Source organism: Neomonachus schauinslandi, chromosome 10, assembly GCF_002201575.2.
Source record: "Neomonachus schauinslandi chromosome 10, ASM220157v2, whole genome shotgun sequence".
Lineage (NCBI taxonomy): Eukaryota > Metazoa > Chordata > Mammalia > Carnivora > Phocidae > Neomonachus > Neomonachus schauinslandi.
The window spans coordinates 36,473,015-36,497,956 of NC_058412.1; the positions used below are offsets into that span (position 1 = coordinate 36,473,015).

Here is a 24,942-nt window from a genome sequence, read left to right on the forward strand (position 1 = left end):
AGAACTACTGTGTCCTGCTCATAGCAGGCTGGAACCGCCAGTGTCATTGGTGCCACCCCCCCCCCCAGGGACAGACCCTAACCAAGGACTAACGGGTATGAAGATATAAATATCTCAGCTCCTTCATCCCTTGTGAGATGATTATGAGGCATGTGCTTCACACTTTCCTCCTAAGTTTCTCAATGGGATTACATTCCCTTTGCCCACAGTAGTAGTCGATGTGATAATGCCCCCTTTATTATCTGTATCCCCTCTGTGTCACATTTGCTCACTCCCTGTATCAGTTTTCCAGGGCTGCCATAACAAAGTACCACAGACTGGGCGACTTAACATAATTTATTTTCTCATGATTCTAGAAGCTAGAAGTCCAACATCAAGGTGTCAGAGTTCAAGGTGTCAGCACGGCTGGTTTCTTCTGAACCTCTCTCCTTGGCTTATAGATGACTGTCTTCTCACTGTGTCTTCACATGGTCTGTGTGTGTGTGTGTCCTAATCTCCTCCTCTTATAAGAATACCAGTCATACTGGAGTAGGGCCCATCTATTCAACCTCATTTTTACCTTAATTACCTCTTTTAAGGCCCTATTTCCAAGTACAGTCACATTCTGAGGTATTAGGGTTTAAGACTTTACCATATGAATTTTGGGGGAAAAATTCAGCCCACCACACTCCCCTACTGATAATTCCTGCATCTCTCAAATGAACTACTTCTACTCAAATCTTTATCTCAGGGTCTGCTTCTGGGCAAACTCAAGTGAAGGAAATCTCTAAAAGATAAAGGACTCTTGAAAAAAATAACCAAATTACCCCATACACTCTTGATAGTTATGCTTCAAGGCTTTACCTATTCTGCCTTGTACAATTGGCTTTTTACATGTGCACATCTTTTTATATTTTTATGTCCTCACAGTGATGGCAGGGACTATGCTGTATTGATCTTATCCCTATCCAGGCAGTGCCTTGGATGCAGGAGATACCAATGCTGCTTGATTTGCTCAAGTCAATGACAGTAGTTATAATCTGCCTTGGAAACCAGGTTTTAACAGAATAGCTATAAAATCTAAATGACAAAAGTACTTGTACTTTAATAATGTAAAATCCTTGCTGAGTCTATTACCAGCAATGTATACAAATGTGCAATACCTAGCACTAAGGCAAACAATATATGTTGACTGAATTAAGGTTTTAGTGATTTAAATTAGAGGTATATATAGCATCATCAACTGAAGTTGGAAGCTAAAAACTCTGGATTACAGAGACATTTATAGTAGACACGAATTTATATAAAATATCTTCAAACTGCTAGTGCCACCTACTGGTGGGGATTGGCCAGTGTTCCAGAAACCTATCTCCGTGCTCTTGAATTTCGATGGTTGTATAACAAAGGGCCTATATGAAGCATTAGTAAACAATAAAAAATATTTATATATAATTACAAGTGTCTTGTGAAAAGGAACTATCACAAATTCAATCTTCACATTTATATATACACATGAGCCTCAACTCAATACTCTGAACTAGACCCTCAATAATTACTGGCTAAATACGTGACTAGGGTGACTGATAAGGCAGAGAGAGCCTCTTGACTATAAATCAATCTTATTTTACGTTATAACAATATTAATCCAGGATTGTATTCTTCCTCTGGACATTACTTACATTTGATAATAAAGTAGTTCTCTTTGACATCAAAGACGTCAATGCTGGGCTAAGTACACAGTAAGACAGATGTAAGCCCTGTCCCTTTCAGCTTTAAGTAATCAGGCGGCTTTATTTGTCTGAAAATTACTAACTGTGCTACCGACGTTATGTTTACAACACAGTGCCTTGGGTTCAGCTGACCCTGACCTCGAAGTACCTTCCAGACCCCTTTCCATGAATTTAGGGAACAGTTTGTTTCCCTTGAGCTGGGGTAGGGGCACGTGCAGAGGATGCAAGAAACTGATACACAAGGAGCAGAACTTTGACACGAAACCATCCCATACTCTCGGACCACAACCACAGTGAAATCTGGGACCTGAGTTTTCCCCACCTCAGGCCGGCCCCGCCTCCCAGCCCGCCCCCGCCCCAGTATGGTCCCGCCCACACCCCCGCCTATTCCCGCGGCCCCGCCTCCACCCTCGGGCCCATTCCTGAGTCCCACCTCCCCTCCCGGCCCCGCCCCAAATCTAGCCCCGCCCCCAGACATCCCTGCTCCCGACCCCGCCTCCCCACTCGGGCCCCGCCTCCGAGGCCCGCCTCCACACTCTGACCCGCCCACCCCTCCTAGCCGCGCTCTAGCTTCTTTATAGCTCCAAGCCTGGGCCCGGGCCTCGGCCCCGCTTCCCGGGCCCAAACCCCGCCTCCTCGCCCAAGCCCAAACCCCTCGTCCACCTCCCAGTCCGAGCCACTCCACCCGACCCGAACCCGCCTCCCGGAGGCGGAGCTGCACCAGGTGCGGACCCGGGGCGTGGCGGGCGTCTTGGTGCGCCAGGTGCGGCTTCCGTGTCAAGATGGCCGTCTCCTGCCGCTTCGCGGCCCGGCTCCAGCCCAGCCGCCGCCTTCCTGTCGGGGCCCCGCTGCTTCGCGTCGCCCTCTACCTCCTGTGCTGGGCCCCGGCGGCTGTGGACGCCGTCCCGGAGCTCGGGCTCTGGGCAGCGACGGTCAACGACGTAAGTGGAGTGTGGAGACCGAGGCGTGGCGCGTCTCGGGCCCTCTGCGTCCTCGCGGAGCTCGCTCCGACCCCGGGGCCCGGCCCGGGACTTGTTCTTCTGGTCTTTGCCGGGCCTGCTCCGGCTCCGTGATACGCTCCCGGAGTCTTTCGTCTCTTATGGACGAGGAGGGCCCTCTCCTCCGGCCCGACCTGGGCTGTGGGGAAGCTTGTGCATGGGGAAGACTCTCCCTTCTGGGGGCTGGTACTGTCCTTCCCGAGGTCCTGGCCCCTCGCTGTGCTCTGACGCGTTCCGGCTCGATCAAGTTCTTGTTTATTCATACCCGAGCCCCAGATCCCTTGGCACTCCCTCGTGCCAGCATCTTTGCCATTTGACCCCTCCTCGGGCCGGGTGCGACCGCACCGCCACACCCGTGAGGCCACTTTAGAAAGGACTTTCCCAGTCTTCCCTCAGCATAAACTTAAAAGCGCGTGTGCTGCTTTCGATTTTTTTCTTTAAATGAGGAAACATGCGGCAGCCACCGCACCCCTCTTTCGCTCTTCCAGGGTTCCTGAATTTCTCTAGGGCTCCTATCATAGTTCCGGGAATGTGTGTGTGGAGATGAGGTGGGATAGGTGATTAAGGAGTGTTTGAAAGGCTAGTCTGGAGGCATGAATGTGTGGAAACTTCCTTTGCAGGACAGGCCATTTGAGAACTTGGCATCCAGTAGTCACATGAGATGATGTAGGAGCGATGCAGGAGTAGAATTTTGGAAAGTCTTGCTAAAGAGGGACAGGAAATCAGGAAGAGGCCTTATCCCCTGCTTTTCTAGTCAGATGATTCATCCAGCTCTGCTTTAAGATGAATATTTTCCACATGCATTGAAATGATGTTTGAAGGCGCCTGGGTGGCTCCGTCGTTAAGCGTCTGCCTTCCTCTCAGGGTCCTGGGATGGAGCCCCGCATCGTGCTCCCTGCTGGGCGGGAAGCCTGCTTCTCTCTCTCCCACTCCCCCTACTTGTGTTCCCTGTCTCGCTGTGTCTCTCTCTGTCAAATAAATAAATAAAATCTTAAAAGAAAAGAAATGATGTTTGAGCCCTAAAGGCAAAACTTATATTTTGATTTACTCAATCAGAAAAATTTAGTACCAGAGGCTGCAAATACTTCCTACAGCGTAGAAACTATACAGGAAGGAAAGTAGGTCTCTTTCTGAATTTTTAAGACCCGGTGCTACCATTTCTTCCAGGATTCTTCTGGGTTGGTGTCCCATTAAATGTGTCAGTGATATAGCATTCACATCTCTATTGAATTTCTCTGAACAGTAAAAAAACAAAACTCAGAGAACCACACTTGTGGTTTCATGCTGCTTCTTTAGTGAATGGCAGTATCATAAACTAAGTCAGTGTAAACAAAACTGGAAGTGAATGAACTGTGCACAAATTGTTAAACTACTTGACCATATCTATAAAGATCTTTGCCACTTTACTTTGGATGGTGAAACTCCAAAGGCCCTGGAGAAAGAATGACTTTGCTTCCTGCGTAAGGAAGGTAAATTTTTCCTTGGGTCCTACATCAGATCAGTAGCAGTCCATAAAGCCCTTCTTTGCAGAGAATATGCTGATTTTCCCCCCATTTCAAGTTGTTAGAATTTGTCCTTAAGAATAAGAGAGGAGAAGGAGGCTTTCATTTATTTGTACTGCAAATGTATCAAGAAATGCTTCTTTTGATTGTAAAGGTCAACAGATAGTTTGAGCACCTGCTGTGCACAATGTACTAGACTGGCCATTGCTGTTGCAAAGGTGAATTTAGACAACAGTCCCTTCTCTCAAGAAGCTAACGTAGTAGTAGAGACAACAGATTCATGAGTAGTTAGATACATGGCAGCATTCTTGGAATATTAGTGGAGCACTAGGGGGGGCGTCACCTAACTCCGCTTTCTAGAGTTGATGTCTGGTTGGGTCTTTAAAGATGAGTAGATGTTACCTGGATGAAGAAGGAGGAGGGAGTAGAAAAGCAGCAATGCAGGAAAATCTTAGTGTTTCTGCTGAATGAGGTTCTGGTAGGAGTGTTAAAGGGGACTCAGACTACCCTAAGCCTCCCACAGCTTGGTCCTGAACCTGTGGCCAGGGTTCTAAACTCCAGGACCCTTAGGGTCTGAGGCCAGTGATGTCATTGAGTGAAGTGAACTAGAGTCAGGGGATGCTGGGAGAGCTGTGGCCTCTAGATGATGTGCTCCTTCTGAAGAGGGCAGCTGCCGTTCAGCTCCAACCAGTGGATCTTTTATGGCAATGTAGACACAGAATTGCCAAGTCTCCCCCCCTTTTTTTAAAGGGAAGACCAGAATCCATGTTTTTATCATGTCAACTAATTTAAAACATTTTTAAAAGTTCCCGTGTGGGCCAAACAAATCCCATTTATAGGTTTGCTTAGGCCACCAATAACAAATTTGGGGTGTGAATGAAGGAGAGCCATTGAAGGATTTTAGACATAAATACCAATCACTGTGGCTGCTATCTAAGGATGAATTATAGACTCAGATCTGGTGGCAGAATTATCAGTTAGGTTATTGCAGAGTGGGAGGCAGAAAATGTTGAGAGCCTGAATTGGAGCAGCGGTGGCAGGGATGGAGAGGAAGAACTAAATTTGGGAAGTGTTTGTGAGATAAAATAGGCATGCCTTGGGGATTGGGCAATGGAGCTCAGGGGCTGGAAGGAGCCAAGGCTGGGGTGACTAAAGCTGGTATCACCTGCAACCAACATGGGTAGTATAGAAAGAGTAGGGGAGGAGCAGAGAGGAATGTGTCTGCTTTAGGACAGGATAGTGTGGAGTGTCTGTCCACTAGGATGGACATGACCTTGAGGCAGTTGGGTATGTGGATCTGAGGCTCAGAGGAGGGATCTGGGCTGGGGGGTTTGTTGTTACTGTTGAAACTGTGTTGGGGTGGAAGGTTACCAAGAAAGAGCTGCCTGTCATCTGTGTTTTTCATTCCTAACCACTTGTTCATTGAACACAAGCCCTTCTCACAGCATTTTTATTCTTGGTGAGGGCAGACGTTAAATAACTAAGTAATGGATTATTTCGTTTTAATTGTGGCAAGGGTCGTGAAGGATGGGTCCTAGAGACTGTGTAAGGGAGGGCCTGGCCTGGTGTGGCACCTGGTGGAAGACTTCCTGAGGAAGGGGCTCTTGAACTGGGCTGAGAAGCATAAGAAGTCATTGATAAGGTGAACCAAGAGTGACAGGGAAGGGTTTTTAAGTAAATTTTCAGGTTGACTACTAAGGTCCTGAGAGCCGGAAGGAGTATCCTGCATTTAAAACACTGAGAGAAAGGTGCTGAGAGGTGGGCAGGCCTTGATCATGCCGGGGCCTGTGAGCGGCAGTAAGAATTGGTCTAAGTACTGGTGGAAAACCATAACAATTTAGGAACAGGGATGGTTGTTTTATCAAAAGTCATTCGAATAGATATTGAGAAAGCAACTGCAAATGCACAGATAGGTCCCCTGCCTGAGCAGCAATAATGGTACATGGCAGGAGCCTTTAACTCCTGTGTGTGGCTGGTCCCCGGCTGAGACACTAGAAGCAAGGGCATTCCGGAGCCTCTTAGAGAGTAGACACATGGCACAAGATTTTAAGCAAGTGGGTGATGGGACCAGATTTACATTTTTAAAAAATAATCACTCTGGTCACAGGAGTGCAAGAGTTAGAACTGTATACTCCTAAATAGAGAAAAAAAATTTTTAACTAGATCTTTCTATATTTTCTTGTGTTTAATTTTAGAAATCAGGACCTTTGATATTTAGAAAAACTATGTTTAACTCTACTGAAATCAAGTTTTCTGGTAAGTACAATAAACTAATATACTAACAGTATGTTATAAATGAATAATATCATGTAATATATAAACATATTAAAACTAATATAACATATTTTAAGCTATGCAAACATTTTGTCTTTAAGTGGTTCTAACATTTTCAGTGTTTCTTCTGTTTCAGTTAAGTCTTGATTATTTTCAAGAATGATTTTTCTGATCCTGTCTCAAAAAATGTAATATGAATCATTCTTTAAAAATTATAATTAAAGTATGATAAAGTAGGCTTCAGCAAAGAAAAGTATTTCACTTCTGTGAAATTTTACTCTGAATCCCAGCTTTTATTTATTATTTTTTTTTTTAAAGATTTTATTTATTTACGACAGAGAGAGACACAGTGAGAGAGGGAATATAAGCAGGGGGAGAGGGAGAGGGAGAAGCAGGCTTCCCGCCGAGCAGGGAGCCCAATGCGGGGCTCGATCCCAGGACCCTGGGATCATGACCTGAGCTGAAGGCAGACGCTTAACGACTGAGCCACCCAGGCGCCCCTGAATCCCAGCTTTTAAAACTAGGTAAATTCCTTTTAGGAATATATGACATGTCATGATTGTGGTAAAGCCTTCATATCCCTGAAACTTTTATAAATATACACATGGATCACAGAATACAATAAAAATTACTAGACACTAACATTTTAATTAGGATATGAGAACTACCAAGTCATAGATCTTAAGGTTTTTACTATTTTTAATGGGTTTACAGCAAATCATATTTACTATAGTCTAACTCCTCTTAGTGTTTCCAGTAACTTGACTAGGTAAGTTGGTTGCCAGGGTTAAAGTTTTGGGATAAGGAGTAGTTTTTTGTTGGGTAGAGTAAATTGGCTTCCTGGGGATCCAAAGCCATGCCCCTTTTCTCTATCACACCATGTTCAGATCATTTATTGGGTAATTCTGTTGCATGTGGGTCTCTGCTGAGGGAAGTTGGCCAGTCATGAGCTAGAAAACAGAGGTGGTTCAAAGCAGCTCATTGATATCATAGATCATCAGTGGTGATAAGAACTTGGTAAGAGGAAGTTGAAGTCATAGGTAGGTGAGGAAAAAAATTTGGCATCTGTTTGCTTTAATGAATTCAAATCTCAGTGTCTAGACAAGTAAGATTTAGAAGGTGCAGACAAAAAAAATGGGGGGGGAAGTGGTATGTACCAGTGAAACACATAATTTGATTTAAAAAATCAATACAGGGGCCTGGGTTGTTAAGCATCTGCCTTCAGCTTGGGTCATGATCCCAGGGTCCTGGGATCAAGCCCCGCATCGGGCTCCCTACTCAGTGGGAAGCCTGCTTCTCCCTCTCCCACTCCCCCTGCTTGTGTTCCCTCCCTCTGCTTGTGTTCCCTCTCTCGCTGTCTCTCTCTCTGTCAAATAAATAAAATCTTAAAAAAAAAATCAATACATAATGTTTGTGATCAGCTAAGAATAGACCACGCTCAAGACGGTGGTATTAACATGTCTAAAGAAAGAATGAGGCAGCAGAAGGGAGTTAGAAGCAAAAGCATAAAAAAATACGAGTGTTTAGTCAGGTTAAAGCAGAGGTCTAGCAGCACCGATGGGAGAGAAGTCTTCTTGAACTATGGCTGTAAGTATAACATGTCACTAGCAGGTGTAGATGCAGCATCCTTCTGAGCCGCCTCATTCTAGTGCCATGTTCATCAAGCAACCTTCATCACCTTTGGGTATCCAGAAAGGCATGCTGAAGGGAGAGAGTTAATCAATCATTACACAACCACTTGACAGTTACTATTCATTTTAAGTGAGTAATTAGGCATTCTAGATTATACGTCTATATTGGTGGTATGGTGAAGGAGTGAAACTGAGTCTCTGTGTTCTCGCAGAACCAGATTTTAGTGCCTGCAAAGCTAAGAGTTAGTCCATTGGATATGTGTCCATGCTGTGTGGTGGATCAGGCATCTGGCTTTCCCTTAGGTGACCACTCTTTTTTTTTTTTGAAGATTTTATTTATTTGACAGAGAGAGACACATCAAGAGAGGGAACACAAGCAGGGGGAGTGGGAGAGGGAGAAGCAGGCTTCCCACCTAGCAGGGAGCCCGATGCGGGGCTCGATGCCAGGACCCTGGGATCATGACCTGAGCCGAAGGCAGATTCTCAATGACTGAGCCATCCAGGCGCCCCATGGTGACCCCTCTTTTGCTACCCCATTCAGGATGCAGTCTTGTGGAGTTACTGCTGAAAGTCTCTCAGTGTAATTCACTGTATAAACAGAATAAAAAAATACGCTATATAATCATCTCAATATGTACAGAAAAGCATTTGAAAAAAATGCAACACCAATTCATGATAAAAACTAGAATTCTAAAACTAGAAATAGGAGACTTCCTCAAGCTGGTAAAGGCATCTATGAAAAATCTATAACTAACGTTATACTGTCAGTTTTCTCCAGATTGTTCTATAAATTCAGTTAATCTCGATCAAAATCCAAGCTGACTGTATAGAGAAATTGACTAGCTATTTCTAAAATTTATATGCAAATACAAAAAAACCTAGAATAGCCAAAGGAATTTTAAAAAAGAAGGAAGTTGAAAGACTTCTATCTGATTTCAAAACTTATAATATAAAGGTACAGTAATCCTAACAGTGTGGTACTGGTATAAAGGTAGAACATATAGAACAATAAGACGGATCAGAGAGCCCAGAAATAAACCCACATGTGTAAACTCAATTGATTTTCAGTAAAGGTGCCAAGGTAATTCTTTAGAGAGAAGATGGTCTTTTCAATAAATGATGCTGGAACAATTGTATATCTACACTGAAAAAAATCTCATCTCTTAACATTGATCATGGATTTATTTATTTTTAAAAGATTATTTATTTATTTGACAGAGAGAGTGAGAGAGCACAAGCAGGGGGAACAGTATGGAGGGAGAGGGAGAAGCAGGCTCCCTGCCAAGCCGGGAGCCCGATACAGGGCTCGATCCCAGGACCCTGGGATCATGACCTGAGCCGAAGGCAGACACTTAACCGACTGAGCCACCCAGGCGCCCCTGATCATGGATTTAGGCACTGTCTCCACCTCTCTATCCTTCCCTTCTGGGACTCCATTTGCCCTTATGTTAGACCGCTTGATATTGTTTCACAGGTCACTGAGGCTTTGTTAATTTTTTTCAGTCTCTGTGCTTCATTTGGGATCTTTCTTTTGCTTTGTCTTCAAGTTCAGTGATCTTTCCTTGTCCAGTATTTAATCTCATTTAACCTCTATTAATCTCATATAGTGAATTTTTTACTTGAATATTGTACTTTTTTATTCTCTAGAAGTTTGGTTCCCTTTTTCAAATATCTTCTTTCCCTCCTCAGTATTTTCATATTTTCCTTTATCTTTGAGCATTTGGAAAATATTTATAACATATTTATATATTATATTCTTCTCTGCTAATTATCTTTGTCATTTCCACCTTTGTCATGATGACCTATCATAATTATGAATCAGTTTTTTCTGCTTTTATATCTCGTTTTTGTTTGGGTAGTGGGTGTCATGAATGTTACATTCCTTTTTTTTTTTTTTTTTAAGATTTTATTTATTTGAGAGAGTGAGAGAGCACAAGTAGGGGGAGAGGCAGAGGGAGAAGCAGACTCCCCCTGAGCAGGGAGCATGACGTGGGGCTTGAACTCGGGAATCCAGGATAGAGACCTGAGCCGAAGGCAGATGCTTAACTGACTGAGTCACTCAGGCACCCCATGAATGTTACATTCTTAAGTGCTAAAATGTTGTATTCCTTTAACAACTTTGTTCTGGCAGACAGTTAAGTTTCTTTTGGGTCAGTTTGATCCTTTCCAATTTTATGTTTAATTTCTTTTAGGGTGGATATGGAGTAGGGCTAACTTAGCACCACTTCTAAGGTGTGGCCCTGCTACGTTTCTCCCGAATGCTTGGTATATTTAATGAGGCCTTTACACTCTGGTTGGTGGAAACTGAGCTAGTTCCCAGCCCTGTGTGGCCTCTGAGAATCACTGGACTTCTTTCTGTGCAGGGGCTGGCTGGGGCAGACAGGTTCAATGGTATCCCTGTCCAGATTTCATTTACTTTTTCTCTAGGCAGTTCCCAATTCTTGGGTGTTCTGCCCCAGAAATTCTACCAGTCTCAGCCTCAGGTTGGATTCCCTCTGGTTACCAGTCTTCAAGATGGCTCACAGTAATCCCTGCCTCCTGGTTTTCATGACTTTATATAGTCCCCTACCACATTATATCAAGGTTGGTCTGACCAAGAGAATATGGCAGAACTAATGGCATATCACTTCTGAAACAAGGTCATAAAAGATACTGTGGCTTCTTCTTTGCTCTCTCTCTCTCTCTCTCTCTCTCTCATGACCTACTCTAGGGGAAGCCAGCTGCCATGTTGTGATAACACTCCTAAAAGAGCTTTTTCTATTTCTAGACTTAATCCTTTTCTGTCTGTCTAATCATGTTACCCTCCTACCTGAAATATATGGTAGTCCTTTGTAATATTCAAAATAAAGGAAAACTCCTTAGCAGAGCATAGTACCCCATACAACTTTTCTCCAGCACTCTTATCCAGCTTCAGCTCTTCCTCCTTTCCCCAATCTGTGTTCTGACCATAGCAAACTATTTTCAGGTGGTCATGGACATTTACATATACTGTTCCACTCTCTTTGTCACCTAGCTAATTCCTGCTCTTCACGTTAAAGGCCTCCTCCTCTAGTAAGCCTGTTGGTACCCCCTTCTTCATGCTCTTCTAGACTATGTTAGGTGCCCTGCCCAGGGCTCCCTTGACCCCCTCTTCTCAGACCCTTATTCTATCAAAGGTGCCTGTTTAATTGTTAACCCTCCTCTCCCTAGTACCTCTTATATCAAGGACAGGGATTATTCTAGTTTACCATTATGTCTCTGACACACAAGGGTTGCTCACTTAATATTTTTTGAATGAATAAGTCAGTGAAGAGAACAATTTAGAGAGACTTTAGAGTAAGCAGTGACAGCATATTTCGTTACTCAGTTGATTTTTAACTCTAGATTTAATACAGAGATTAAATGAATAGTATTATGGCAACTTTTGGTTAACTATAATTTAATTAATTTATCTCATTTTACAGTGACTTTTGGGCAAAATTAGGTAATATTTTACTCACTGTTTCATTAAAGTAGCCTATTTTAAATTGCATTCTCGAAACCTTAAGCTTATATTGGAGCATATATATGATTACTATAAAATAAGACTTTCTTTTTCTAAACAGTTAAGTCATTCAGTTGTTCTGGGCCTGTGAAGTTTACCATAGAGTGGCATTTGAGGCATTATACCTGTCAAAATGAATATTTTAAGCTGGAGGTAAGTAAATGCAAATTTTTAATGTATATAAAGCTATGAAGGAAAAATTATGAGTATAAAGATTTATTAGCTCATCAGGTGAGGAGGCCAAAAATATAGATTGTAGTTTTAAAAGTGCCACAGATTTATTTTGGGACTTAGGCAAGAAATGTTTTAATTATATCAAAGTATATGCTTTCTGAGAAGGAAACATCTTTTAGTTTCCTAAAACTAAAAGGTTTTTAGTTTTTAAACTAACTAAAACTAAAACATCTTTAAACAAAAAATGTCTCCTTTTGTCTTGTGAAAAATGTTAATAAATATTTAAACCAGACATGTAGGAACCATCAATAAAGGGATTGTGGGTCACATACAAATAAAAATCAATGTAGTTAAGGAAGAAATGTAAAAATTTTACTTCATTCAAGAAATTAGTTATAGGGCACCTAGAACTTTAGGGAGGCCGAGTAGCTTTAGTGAGTAGAAGCAGATCTCAGAGAGGTGAGGAGAGGAAAAGAGACCCCCAGGGAAAGGAGGAGGGGGAGCAGGTGAGAGGAGCAAAGAGGCCAGGCTAGGCTTTCTCCTGCCCCTGGGATGTCCTGCGTCCCTCAGCAAGGTGTTTCTTTTGACAGTTCTGATGGTTGCTCGCAGCCATTTCCTTGTGGGCTCCTAGCTTGAATGATGCATGGGTTTCCCTACTTTTATCTGTATTATCTTTCCATTTGGGATGAAAGGTGCCATTTTCCTCAAATACTGCCTTTGTGACTTCATCCCCAAATATTTTACCCCTTCACACTAAATACTTCAGTGTGTGTTTCCTAAGAATAAAGATATTCACTTAGATTACACAGTACGGGGATAAAATTGAAGAAATTTAACATTGATACAAACCTGTTATCTAATAGATCTTTTTTTCTTAAGATTTTATTTATTTATTTGTCAGAGAGAGAGAGAGCAACAACAAGCAGGGGGAGCAGCAGGCAGAGGGAGAGGCAGGTTCCCTGCTGAGCAAGGAGCCCGATGCGGGGCTCGATCCCAGGACCCTGGAATCATGACCTGAGCCGAAGGCAGATGCTTAACTGACTGAGCTGCCCAGGCATCCCTAATAAACAGATCTTAAAGCTTTGCCAGTGTCCCCAAAACATCCTTTTTAGCAGTTTTTTGTTGTTTTCCTGGTACAAGGTCCAATCCAAGATCATACTGCATTTTTGCAGCTATTTTTTTTTTTTGTCTTTCCTGACATTGATGTATTTGAGGTGTACAGCCATTTATTTTTATAAAATGGCCCTCAGTTCCAATATTTCTGATATTTCCTCATGATTAGATTGAGGTTATGTTTTTTTGGCAAGCATACTGGAGAGTTCTGGTTTGTCCCATTTTTGGTAATGCTAACTTTGATCAGTTGGTTAAGGAAGTTTCTACCAGGTTTCTCCACTATAAAGTTACTACTTTGTTGTTAACACTAATTTGTGAAGAAATATTTTTGTGTTTGTATGTGATTATCCTGATTTTTCATCAATCCTTGTTTTAATATCCTTTGATTCTTGACTGATGAATCAGTTATTGCTCTGATGATTGCTAAATGGTGATTTTCTAATTCCATATTTTCTTCTGCTTTGTTAACATTCTGCCATCAGGATGAGCTCTCTCTTTTCCTCTTATCTTACCTGTCAGTCATTTAACTGAGCAATCATCAGCATGGACTCATTGATTTTTACTTTGTTACATGGGTTATAATCTATTACTATTTTTTATTTATTTTGCTCAAATTGTCTCCTATTTGGCCAGTAGAAGCCAACTTAACCTTTTCTTGATGACTGGAAGCCGCCATTAGGAGCCTGGTTTTATTCATCTGTCTTTGATTTAACTTTCCTTGTAGTTAAATGCTGCTTTTCTTTCTCTGTAAAATCTTTTATATATGGGATAAAATGAGAGTAGCCTCAGGACAAAGTATTTTTTATTTCTCCGTGAACCATTTCCTGTGGTAATACCTTAGTCACTTTTCTTCCCCTAAGATTATGCTTGTATTATGTGTTACTGTATCTGAGCACCTTGGAATGGCTAACATGTTATGATTACCTTGTCATACTTAAAATTATATCCAAAACATTTTTCAGTATTTTGTTCTGCATGTTTTCAAGTGTTCCAAACTGAATAAATCTTTGATATCATTTAGATACTAAGTTTTACTTATATTCTTGAATAAGAAGTATGGAAATAAATTATAACATAGAATTTTACCTTGGGTAGGAGGAGCTATCACAAAAACAGGATCCTGGTGTTGAAGACTTTTGTGGCCGTTTCAAGAACACTGAATGTTGGACAACAAAATATGAAAACTTAGATTGCAACAGTGACTTACAGGTGTTTCCCTCACTGACTGTGAGTATCTGTCTTGCCATGTCAAAGTAGAATGTACTTTACTCCCAGTGAATACAAGTATTAACTTAAATTCTATTTTATCAATATTTTGATGAAGAAAGGTGCTTAATTTGTTAATTTTAGGTGTAGTTCTTTTGTGTGTGTGGTAGTAACTAACAAGTAAGATCTGGTGCCATTGCTCCATTTCATTGTACCCTTTACAGAAACACCCTTGAAAAGAACCCTTTCATCATCTTTTCCTGGTCTGCTGTCAGTTCCTCTGTCATTCTCTCTTCTGTCTATTCCAGTGAAACCTTTGCCTCCATCATTCCATCAGAACAGCTAGTCACGGTTTCCAGTACTAAAGGTCTGTCAGCTTACTTGACTTATCAGCATCCAACCTACTTGAACACTCTCTCCTCCCTTATGCGCTTACTTCCTCCCAGCCTGGAAGATTTGATTCTGAAATGTTAACAGCAGTCATCCATGGGTTATGAGGCTATGGGTCATTGTAACTTATGTTTTTAATCTATAAATTCTGAAATGAAAATATGTCTTCAGTGAAAATAATAAAGGTGTTTTTAAAATTTGTGTTGAAGGGCGCCTGGGTGGCTCAGTCGTTAAGCGTCTGCCTTCGGCTCAGGTCATGATCCCGGGGTCCTGGGATCGAGTCCCACATCGGGCTCCTTGCTCGGCGGGAGGCCTGCTTCTCCCTCTCCCACTCCCCCTGCTTGTGTTCCTGCTCTCGCTATCTCTCTCTCTGTCAAATAAATAAATAAAAATCTTTAAAAAAAAAAAATTTGTGTTGAAGTGTAATAAAGTGTGCATATCAGAGGTGTATGGCTTGATGAATTTATCAATTTATCAATTTTATCCCTGTACTGTGTAATCTAAGTGAATATTCAGAACCTGAACACATCAGTATAGACCCAGATGAAGTACAGAATGTTTTAGCACCTAGAACCCCTTTCCCCCCACCTTTTAGTTCCTAATACCTTCCCCACCAAAGGTAACCACTATTCTGATTTAAAAAATAATTTTTCAAGCGCAGGATTTTGTTACTCATGTTTGTGCTACAAAGATGTGTTCTCTGGTTCTTTACTTTTTTCAAAACATTTTTTCTTAATTGTTAAAGCAGTTTTCCCCATAGAAATGCAGCAATATAAAATGGAATTATTTTATTCTTTTTTTTTCCAGAATAAGGAACTAATTACAAATACCAGAAATGTTTCAAACCAGGAAAGATCAACAGTAAGTCATTTTATTTGTCTTTAAATCAAATGTATACAAGTTCCGGTAAGCCTGAAAAGAATCTGCGTTGGATAAATACTTGGAGAGCAATGTACAGTAGGGCGATTAGAAGCAAGGAAGGAAAAAGAAGCATTATTCCAAATAGTATATTTTTTTTATGTGTGTCTGTATGAATTTTGTATATACTTATTTCTGGCTTTGTTTAAAAATTCCTTTGAAGTTGTAATTTAAGGTTAACTTCTTTGCAGCCTTTCTTTCAAATGCCTAGCATAACAGTGGGCTGGTCTGGATCATCATTAAGGATGTAAAGAAATAGAAACCATGAATGTAGCACCAGGGGAGAGAGAATTTGGTATTTGGAGGAATTCCTAAAAGTCAGAAGACCAAGAGGTGGAGAGGGTTGGAAGCAGTTGAGTGTAGGGACTGAAGGTAGCTTTAGGAGGGCTTAACGTTTGCTTTTATGCCATGACTCTTCATGTTCCTTAAGTTTTTCAATGATCTTAAAGAGTAGTTTCATAGTGGAAAGGCGTTCCACTCTGCAGTGGCTGGGACAAACTCTTTGCTCTGCACAGACTGTTGCAGGTGCAGGAGTAGGAAATGAAAGGGAAGGATAGGAAATACTCTGGAAGGATGAATGTGAAAAGTTTGACTCAATTATGTGGGACATTGCAGCATTCCTAGGCATTACAGTGGGCAATTTCATTTCCCAGCAGGACTGCTAGTAACATAGATGTTAAGGAATTTAAGTAATTGAACCTGTGTACTGAATCTGTACAGTCTTTCTAACAATGTTACCTGACTTCTTACTCCCCCCAGTTCAATTTAAAAACACCCACATTTAACAACTGAATGCTTGATATTAGGATGAAATATGGGAAGAGTAATATTAGAAAAAATATTTGAATGGTATTATTAAGTAAAACAGAATGATAGCATTTGGGGGAGATCCTTTAAAAATATTAAAAGAGGAAAAACTGAACAGTAGAAAAAGCTTTTTTCTTCCTCCATTGCTTTGGGTCTGAGAGGACCATGGTTGGGGGAGGGGAATGGGGGCAATCCTTCCACAGTCCGCTATCCTTCCCCTGCCTACCATTTCTTTCCATTGTTTTAAAACAGTAAAAAGTAACCCAATTCAATTACTAAAAGTTGTTTTAAAATGTGGTGAACAATTGTTTAACTATAGCTTATTCAGCAATTTTTAAAAATAACATAAAGGATATTTTTTTTCCTGTTTTAGGATGTTGTAGCCCGAACACAGAGAGATGGGTTTCATATCTTTACTGTTTCTATTAAAACGGAAAAACCAGAAGCAAGATGGAATTTGAATGGTATAGTTAAACTGCATGCGTGTTTGCTATCTGCTTTTACTATATTCTGTATTTTTGTCGTTGACCCAAATCTACATTTTCTGTTAAAATACATCATTCAGAAATTAATTTCTGTTAATCACAAAAATAAGCAATCTGTTTATCTGGGGTACTTAAAACTTTATGCTTATCTTAACTGTAACATACATTTTTTAATGGATTGGAAATTTAAAATGAAGGTAAATTTTTAAAATTTCAAAATATAGTGGGATATAAAATTCTTCATCCTTTCAAATTTAAAAAAGAATTTTCTAATATAGAAATGGGTTGGCAACATTTTAATTGCATTTGCAGTACATTATATTCTGTCTCATGAAAATGGCCATCATTGGGGGTTTAAAATTTTTATTTTTATTTATTTTTTTAAGATTTTATTTATTTATTTGACAGAGACAGAGACAGCGAGAGCAGGAACACAAGCAGGGGGAGTGGGAGAGGGAGAAGCAGGCTTCCCGCCCAGCAGGGAGCCCGATGTGGGGCTCGATCCCAGGACTCCGGGATCATGACCTGAGCCGAAGGCAGCCACTTAACAACTGAGCCACCCGGACGCCCTAAAATTTTTATTTTAAAGCATCTGTCTATAGCTTAGGAGTAGAAGTAGCCTATCTGGCAACTGTGGCTTCTGTGGGTCTGTGAACTCCCTGCCCACCCCCCGCCCCCCAAGGTAGGCCCTCTGTGTCTTATTAAGCTCTATGGTTCCTAGTATGCAATGCAAGAGTAGGCTTACAAAAGGCAATATGTAAGAGAATGAATGCTTTCGCAGATCTCCGAATTGCTTCGGCTGTCATTTTCCAGAGTGAGTGTCTGCTGGACCAGTAGTAGCCAACAGCATGTGAGGGTTCTGGGGACTTGCAAACTGCTCTAATTCATTCACTAGGGACACAGAGGTGAAGCCAGGCTTTGCCTTTGAGAGTTGCCCAGGCCAGTGAGGAGGCAGAAAGTACTGAGTGACATAGGCATTGCTTGAGAGGAGGCACAGAACTGGTATACCACAGGGGAAGCTGGTGGAGGTGGCTGCTCTAGAAGAGTGGGAAGTAGGGCCTCTTCCCAGAGATGACATAATGGGCCAGAGAAGAGAGCCAGGGACCTTGGGGCCGTTCTGCTACCTAGACTTGTACATTCCTCGCACCTTCCCAGGTATTGTGTCTATTTCTCCTGATACCAGCAGGCAGTTTTAAGACCCCACCAGTTAGTAACTGGAGCAATTACTGAGACCTGTAAGTTTTGTACTGTGTTTGGCACCCTGTTTATTATTGTTGTCTTGGACAACAACCCCAACCAAATGCTTGAAATCGGTAATCTATCCCAAGTTACATTAAGAAGACAGAGTCCTCCGTAAGGTCAGTGACTCAGCATGGGGCCAGTCAAAGGCCAATACTGCTCTGCTATCTGCATAATAAATTATTTGGCCCAGGTGTTTGACAAGACCACGTATACAAGTAAAGGTATCTTGATGGGATTACATGCCAATGACTAGTAATTATGCAATACTTTTTGCTAAGTAAAAATTCAGCATTTGTTAGCTCGGTTTGTATTCTTAGAGCCTTCTGGGAAATCAGCTTACATTTAAAAATATAAGAAAAGACTGATGAGTCATTTAATTCTTTAATTTCTTTATCCCCATCTTCACCAGTTTCTCTTTCTATGATTGGGCCTCATGGATATATTTCTGCATCAGATTGGCCTCTGATGATTGTGAGTATTTCTCATCATTTTTTCCTTTTTTTAAAATGAATTTTGTATCCTAATTGGAAACGTTAACAATTTAAAGAGCTCGGTGGTGGTATCCCTTAGTAACTAATGCTTGGGTATACCCTCTATTTCTGTTTCCAGAGTGACAGAAAAATAAAAGATACTCGAATGGAGAAATGTCCATTTTCAAATGATCACAAGGCTTAACTGACTAAAATTGCTTTTCTTCCTACAGTTTTACATGGTGATGTGTATCGTTTATATTTTATATGGCGTACTGTGGCTGATGTGGTCTGCCTGTTATTGGAAAGATATATTAAGAATTCAGTTCTGGATTGCAGCTGTTATTTTCCTGGGAATGCTTGAAAAAGCAGTTTTTTATTCTGAATATCAAAACATCAGCAGCACTGGGCTATCAAGTAAGCTGTGACTCTCTCCATAAATGCAGTATGATCAGGAGACCCCTAGCATTTGTGAGCAGAGCTGTGGGAGGCCTCCTTTGTACAGTGGTTTGGGAACAGTCGCATTAGAGATGAAGAGGACAAGAGCCAAGAAGGGAATGTCAGAGTGGGGCTCTGATCTAGGCTAGCAGATGTGCTGTCCTCATTTTCTGTTCCCCTGCTTTCCCTCAGTTTCCTCCTGGGGAGAAGAAAACTCCCATTCCAGTGATTGACTTAAAACAACAAAAGTTCCAGGCAGGGGCACTTTCAGTGCTACTAATCCTTTTAACATATTTCTCTGTGTTTTCCCCATACTCTTTCTTCTCTTTTCTCCTCCACAAAAGAAAAGAAGGAAAATTTGATCCCAGGGAGTAAATTCAGTAGTGTGGGGATGGATGGTGCCTGCAGCCATCTGGTGTTCTCGGTCTCCTCACTCTCACAGAGAACTTCACATGACCATTGGAGGCCCCTCACGGTTTACACAGGGAGGGCAGGAAGTTGGGCATCTCAGATGTGTCACCCAGATTTCTAGAAGGTAGCGTGCAAAAAGGCCAGAGAAGTAAAGGTACGGTTGCATCGCCAAAGCTTTGGAAACGGAGGTAGCTCAAAAGGGTTGAAAGCTCTCAGGAGTTTGCTTCTGAGCGATCCATTAAAATGATCTTTGTACAGATTTTCATAGGGTGTGGTTATGTCTGCTATTTATTTTTGTAATACTCCAGGAAAAAAAAGAAGAGTGAGTTGGAATATAGATGAAACTGATTTGGCATAATGTTGATAATTACTGAAGCTGAGTATTGGATACATGGGAGTTGATTATACTGCTTTCTTTATATTGGGAAATGTTTATAATTTCCCAAAATGAAAGGATATGTACAAGAGAAGAAAGAAAGGACAAATATCCAGGGAGGCATATTAGAGGTCTTACTACACTATGAGAGGTTTTAGTGATATTTGTGTGTGTGCACGCGTGCTCGCACACTTGCTCTAAACCAAATAATGAAGGAGGGGGGAAGCTGCTGCTCATGGTTCGCCAGGAGAGCATTCTCGAATGTCAAGTAAGGCAGTTGAGCTTTGCTTTTAGTGGTGATCATCTCTTGTCTAGGGAGGGCGGAGGGTGGCCTGAACGTCAGTGAGGAGCAGCAGCAGCCTAAGATACATGAAGGGATGAGAGGCCACTTGCCACCCTCAGGGACTTTAAGCCCTCTGTCTGAGATGACACGAGAAAGCCTTGGAAGAGAAACCACAGGCTGCTGTCGGTGTCTTTGAGGAGTCCTGTGAAAAGGAAGGCGCCAGAAGACGGCATGGCTGCTGCTGTTCCCGATTTTCCCAAGTGGGAATGAAGTCTGTAACCCAGGCTGTCTTGCTGAGCCCTGATCCTGGAAAGATAGACTTTAGAAAAAGTACTGCAGGGACAGGAAACGGTGATTGTTAGGACCCAACACGGGGACCTTAAGATAGGTCATGTCACATTGACTTCTTTTGTGCTTCTAAACTTAGTATATCTGGACTTCTTCAAGGTATTTGACAGCTGTGATTTCTTGTGGACAAGGTGGAGAAATGTGAGCTGAAAACTGGTTGTGCAACCATGTCTGGAGGGCTCGTGCACATAATCACCCAGCAGCCTTGTTGTCAGTATAGAGCTGTGTTGTCGAGTGTGGTAGCTACAAGCCACATCTGGCTGTTTAAGTAAAATTAAATTAGCAGTTCACTTCCTCAGTTGTCCTAGCTGCATTTCAAATGCTCAGTTGCCACACGTGGCCGGATGATTACGTTATTGGACAGCATAGAAGTAGAAATTTCCATCATCCCAGAAACTTCTATTGGACAGCACTGGTCTGGAGCAATGGTTCTCATCCCTGGCTGCACATAAGCATCACTGAAGAACTTTGAAACAATACTAGCGGGGCGTCTGGGTGGCTCAGTCGTTAGGCGTCTGCCTTCGGCTCAGGTCATGATTCCAGGGTCCTGGGATCGAGCCCCACATCGGGCTCCCTGCTTGGCAGGGAGCCTCCTTCTCCCTCTCCCACTCCCCCGCTTGTATTCCCTCTCTCACTGTCTCTCTCTCCGTCAAATAAATGAATAAAATCTTAAAAAAAAAAAAAAGTCTCTTATTAAATAAATAAATAAATAAATAAAACAATACCAGTGCCAGAGATTGGCATACCTAAGAATTGGTTCTGTTGAGAGGCTTCCCATGTGATTGTAGTGTGCATCTAGGATTGAGAACCACTGGGTTAGAAGGAGGTTTTGAATGATGTCTGTCTCAGGTTTCAGACCTTGTTGTGGTTTATCCTTATTATTCACTTAACGTTCATTGCAGACCTATGCATCTGTAGAGAGCATTCGCTAAAATTTTGTGGACAATGGGATGTTGGCAGAGTTGTTAATACTGGGGGTATAGACAATAATTTTAGATGGACCCTTCTCACTTGGAGGTCTTTGAAGGATCAAAGAGTTTTGGTATCCTGAATGGAAAGGTGAAACTTAATAGGCAAGACCTTGAACTTGGGGTTGAAGTACAAATACAAAAATACAAGTGGGAAACTTTTTAAAAGAATTTAAAGGTTGAAGCTGATGAAGAATAAATTCAGCATAGGCAATTACGGGGTGGTTGCCTCCCACTAACTCCTACAACCTTAGGTAACAGCAGGAGGACTAGCAGTGAAGACATTGAGATTCCTGTTTTGCAGGTCCAGCTGTACCAGGAAGGTTGTATAATCACTTTCCTCCAACAGGGAAATAGTCCAGACTGAGCAGCTCATGAAGGAATTTGAAAACACACCACCCTTGAACATTTGTCATCCTAAACCTCTTCACATTCCTCTGTCTTGGAGAGCTCATCCATTGTGTTCCTCCTGAAGCTTAACCTCCTGGCCAGATGTCTGTCCTGAGCTACAGATGGTTAGCAGTAGGTGGTCGCCTGCTAACCATCTTCTGAATGCCTTGCAGACTTGTCAGTCTCTGTATGGCAGAAAAGGAACTCACCTTTTCTGCCCTTGTACTTGATTCACTCTAGTCCAAACCGAATGCTCCTCCAGATATTCCTGTTAGTGGATGGCCGAGCCAGTCAGCCTTGGCGCCATCCTCTTGTCACCCTCTTCCTCTCCCTCTAGTTCCATATCTGTCTACAAGGCATTTGACAAGGTCTCTTATGATTCCTTGTGCATAAGTTGGAGAATTGTGAGCTGAAAACAAGAATAAGTAGGTGGATTCACTACTGGTTTCTGAATGTCTTTCTGGTTGTCTCCATCTTCACTGCCAGCACTGTGCTCTCATCATCTCTTACCTGGATTTCTGGAATAGCCTCCTGAGCATTTTCCTTGACTGTAGCCTAGTTCCTTTCCAAGCCATTAAGTAGAGCAATCTTGATAAAATAAAGCTGTCAGTTTTATTCCAAGAGTCAGCAAACTTCTTTTGCAAAGGCCAGATAGTAAATATTTTTGGCTTTACAGGCCATCAGTCTCTGTTTCAACTAGTCACCTGCCATTGTAGCACAAAAGCAGCCACAGTCAACATGTAAACAAATGGGCATGGCTATGTTCCAATAAAACTTTATTTACAAAGGCAGATGTAGGGCCAGATTTAGCCTATGGGCTGTAGTTTACCATTTCCTTTTTTACTCCTTGTTTACTGTCATTGACTTCCCACTGCCCTTAGCATAAAATCCAGACTCATAACATGGCCTGAAAACCCTACGTGATTGTCCCTGCCTCTCTCACCACCTCTTCTTGAAATCCCTCATTACACTGTGCTACAGACACACTGAACTTTGACTTCTTGCAGTGTATTTTACTTTTCCTCTTTTCTCCTCCATGCCTCTTCATGTACCATTAATTTTCCTTTCCCCTTTATTTCCCCCCAATAGTTAATTTTTACTAGGCCTTCAAATCCTGATTTAAATGTTACTTCTTCTGAGAACCCACTTGTGCCTCCCTCAAGTGTGGATTGGGTTGGCTCCCTCACAGTCCTAGGAGATACTATATTGCCTCTAGGGCTCACCATGCTGAGTTCTGTCTACTTACTTGTCCTAACCAGATTATAATCTTCATGAGGGCAGTGATCATGGTGTCTCTTTTCCTATTATAGCCACACAGTAGGAGCATAAGTGAGTAAATGATGAAGGCATCCTGGAGAAAAGAAAACTCTAGAGGACCTTATGGTTTTCAAATATTTACAGGACAGAAAGAGGGATGTAGTTCTTTGTCATCTCAAGGGGAAGAAAAAGAACAGAGGGAAATTGAGGGAGACAGCTTTTAGATTGATGTAAGCAAGCTGTGCCCAATAGAGAGAGCAAATACGGGGTGAATTCTCCAGGAAGTAACAGATTCCCCTCCACTGAGGTTTTGAAGCATCAGTTGGATTAGATGACCTTTAAAGCAAATATGGCTAACTCAGCTGAGGTCCAAATGTATAGTTACACACAGTACATATTTAGAATTTTGGTGGAAGGCCTCTAGATGTACACAGAATGATTTCTTTTCTTTCTTCCCCTCAGCCCAAGGTTTATTGATATTTGCGGAGTTGATATCTGCGGTGAAGAGGACATTGGCTCGCCTCCTTGTGATCATTGTGAGCTTGGGCTATGGCATTGTGAAGTAAGTATTGGCGTGTTGGAACGATACTGAGCTTTCAGTCTTGTGACTCCTCCCGCCTACATTATGATTCTGTGAGACTGGACACTTCTCAGTATGATCATACAAACCCCATAGGGAAATATCTGCAAGAACGTGTTTTTAAGGCATTTCCAGGTACTGATCACTTTACACTGTCTCAAATAAAGATCTTGAATTTGAATTCCAGTGGCTTTTTATAGTTAGATGAATAAGCAATCAACTTTAAGGATAGGAAAATTTTAAATGATTCTTAAAGTTCAAACCATTTTCTCTTTCCTAGACATATAGTTATGCTTTTTATGGAGCATGGAGCGTCATGCGTGGAGCCCCACATGGGGCTTGAACCCATGACCTCATGATCAAGACCTGAGCTGAGATCAAGAGTCGGATGCTCAACCAACTAAGCCACCCAGGCGCCCCAAGTTATGTTTTTACAATTGTATTTGAGTATTGTAAGGGAGAGAGGACTAAACACCGGGTCAGCAGATTTCAGACTAAAACCTGGCCGTCCAGTGAGGACCCTACTTCTTCTAGACCCTCTCAGGCTCCATCTTTTCTCTCCCATGCCCGTGAGTCACTGGGAATGACCATGGAAGAGCTTGTCCTCTTTATCCTCACTGCCCCTTTGTTTGGACCGTTGTTCTTCCTTAAAACTCTCCAGTTCCCAGAAGCTCAAGCTTCCAGACTGGATCACCTGCTATATCTTCTTACCGCAGTTGCCTTTCAAGTTCCAGATTTCTCCCCTCATCCCTTAACTCTCCGAGTACTTGCTTCTCTGTCTTTCTCAACACTTCCTGTGTCAGAATTCCCTGTGATTTCAGTATCTGTGTGGGTGATCCTGTGAGTAACTGGATCTCATCTCACCACCTCGGCTGCTCTCACCTGTCCCTCACCTCAGTTACCGATTCCCACTGCCACTTTCTAGACTTTATTATTATATTTAACTGTACCCTCTTTATCATTGCAAATGTTAATCCTCTTTTCAACTGTCACCTTCTCTGTTTGCCATTTACTTTTCCCAATAGATAAGCCCACTTCATTCTTTGACCCTAGTGTGGCTTCTGGCCTTTTGATCCTGCCACCTTCCATCGATCCTGCAGAGTGCTGAATATCTGCATACACCTGAAGCCCTTTGCCTTTCTCTTTGTCAGCCTCCCTTGAGCCTCAGGCTCATACCCAAGCAGAAGAATCTGCCTGACCACAGTGCAGGCTCATTTCCCTTCATGACCCAGAACTTTAAGTGCGCCCTTAATGCCCCTCGCAGTTTCTAGATCCTCTTGCCAGTTGATGGTCCTTTTCCCACTCTACAGAACACTATTTTACCCCCTTCTCTCCCCTCCTACCCACCTCCATCTTAGCTGATCTTGGTTCTTTTCTCTCCGAGGAAATGGAAGCCATCAGAAGGGAATTCAGTGCATTCCTGCCACCAAATCTGTACCATTCCCCCCA

General features: G+C 42.1%; 1 protein-coding gene across 5 annotated transcripts in view; it reads left to right on the plus strand.

The window, feature by feature from the left end:
- The first annotated feature begins 2,487 nt into the window (after positions 1–2,487).
- The window catches only part of TMEM87B (transmembrane protein 87B), a 50,204-nt gene continuing 27,749 nt past the window's right edge, over positions 2,488–24,942 (plus strand). For 3 of the 5 annotated variants that reach the window (XM_021697404.2, XM_021697406.1, XM_021697405.2), the window contains exons 1-9: positions 2,488–2,650; positions 6,405–6,465; positions 11,699–11,790; positions 14,020–14,151; positions 15,328–15,381; positions 16,619–16,709; positions 18,382–18,443; positions 18,676–18,859; positions 23,376–23,475. In XM_021697404.2, coding sequence (XP_021553079.1) covers positions 2,492–2,650; positions 6,405–6,465; positions 11,699–11,790; positions 14,020–14,151; positions 15,328–15,381; positions 16,619–16,709; positions 18,382–18,443; positions 18,676–18,859; positions 23,376–23,475 — 935 coding nt within the window. In that variant the 5' untranslated portion in view covers positions 2,488–2,491. The remainder of the gene's footprint in view (positions 2,651–6,404; positions 6,466–11,698; positions 11,791–14,019; positions 14,152–15,327; positions 15,382–16,618; positions 16,710–18,381; positions 18,444–18,675; positions 18,860–23,375; positions 23,476–24,942) is intronic. The other 2 variants (XM_044918618.1, XM_044918619.1) reach the window with 1 other exon arrangement.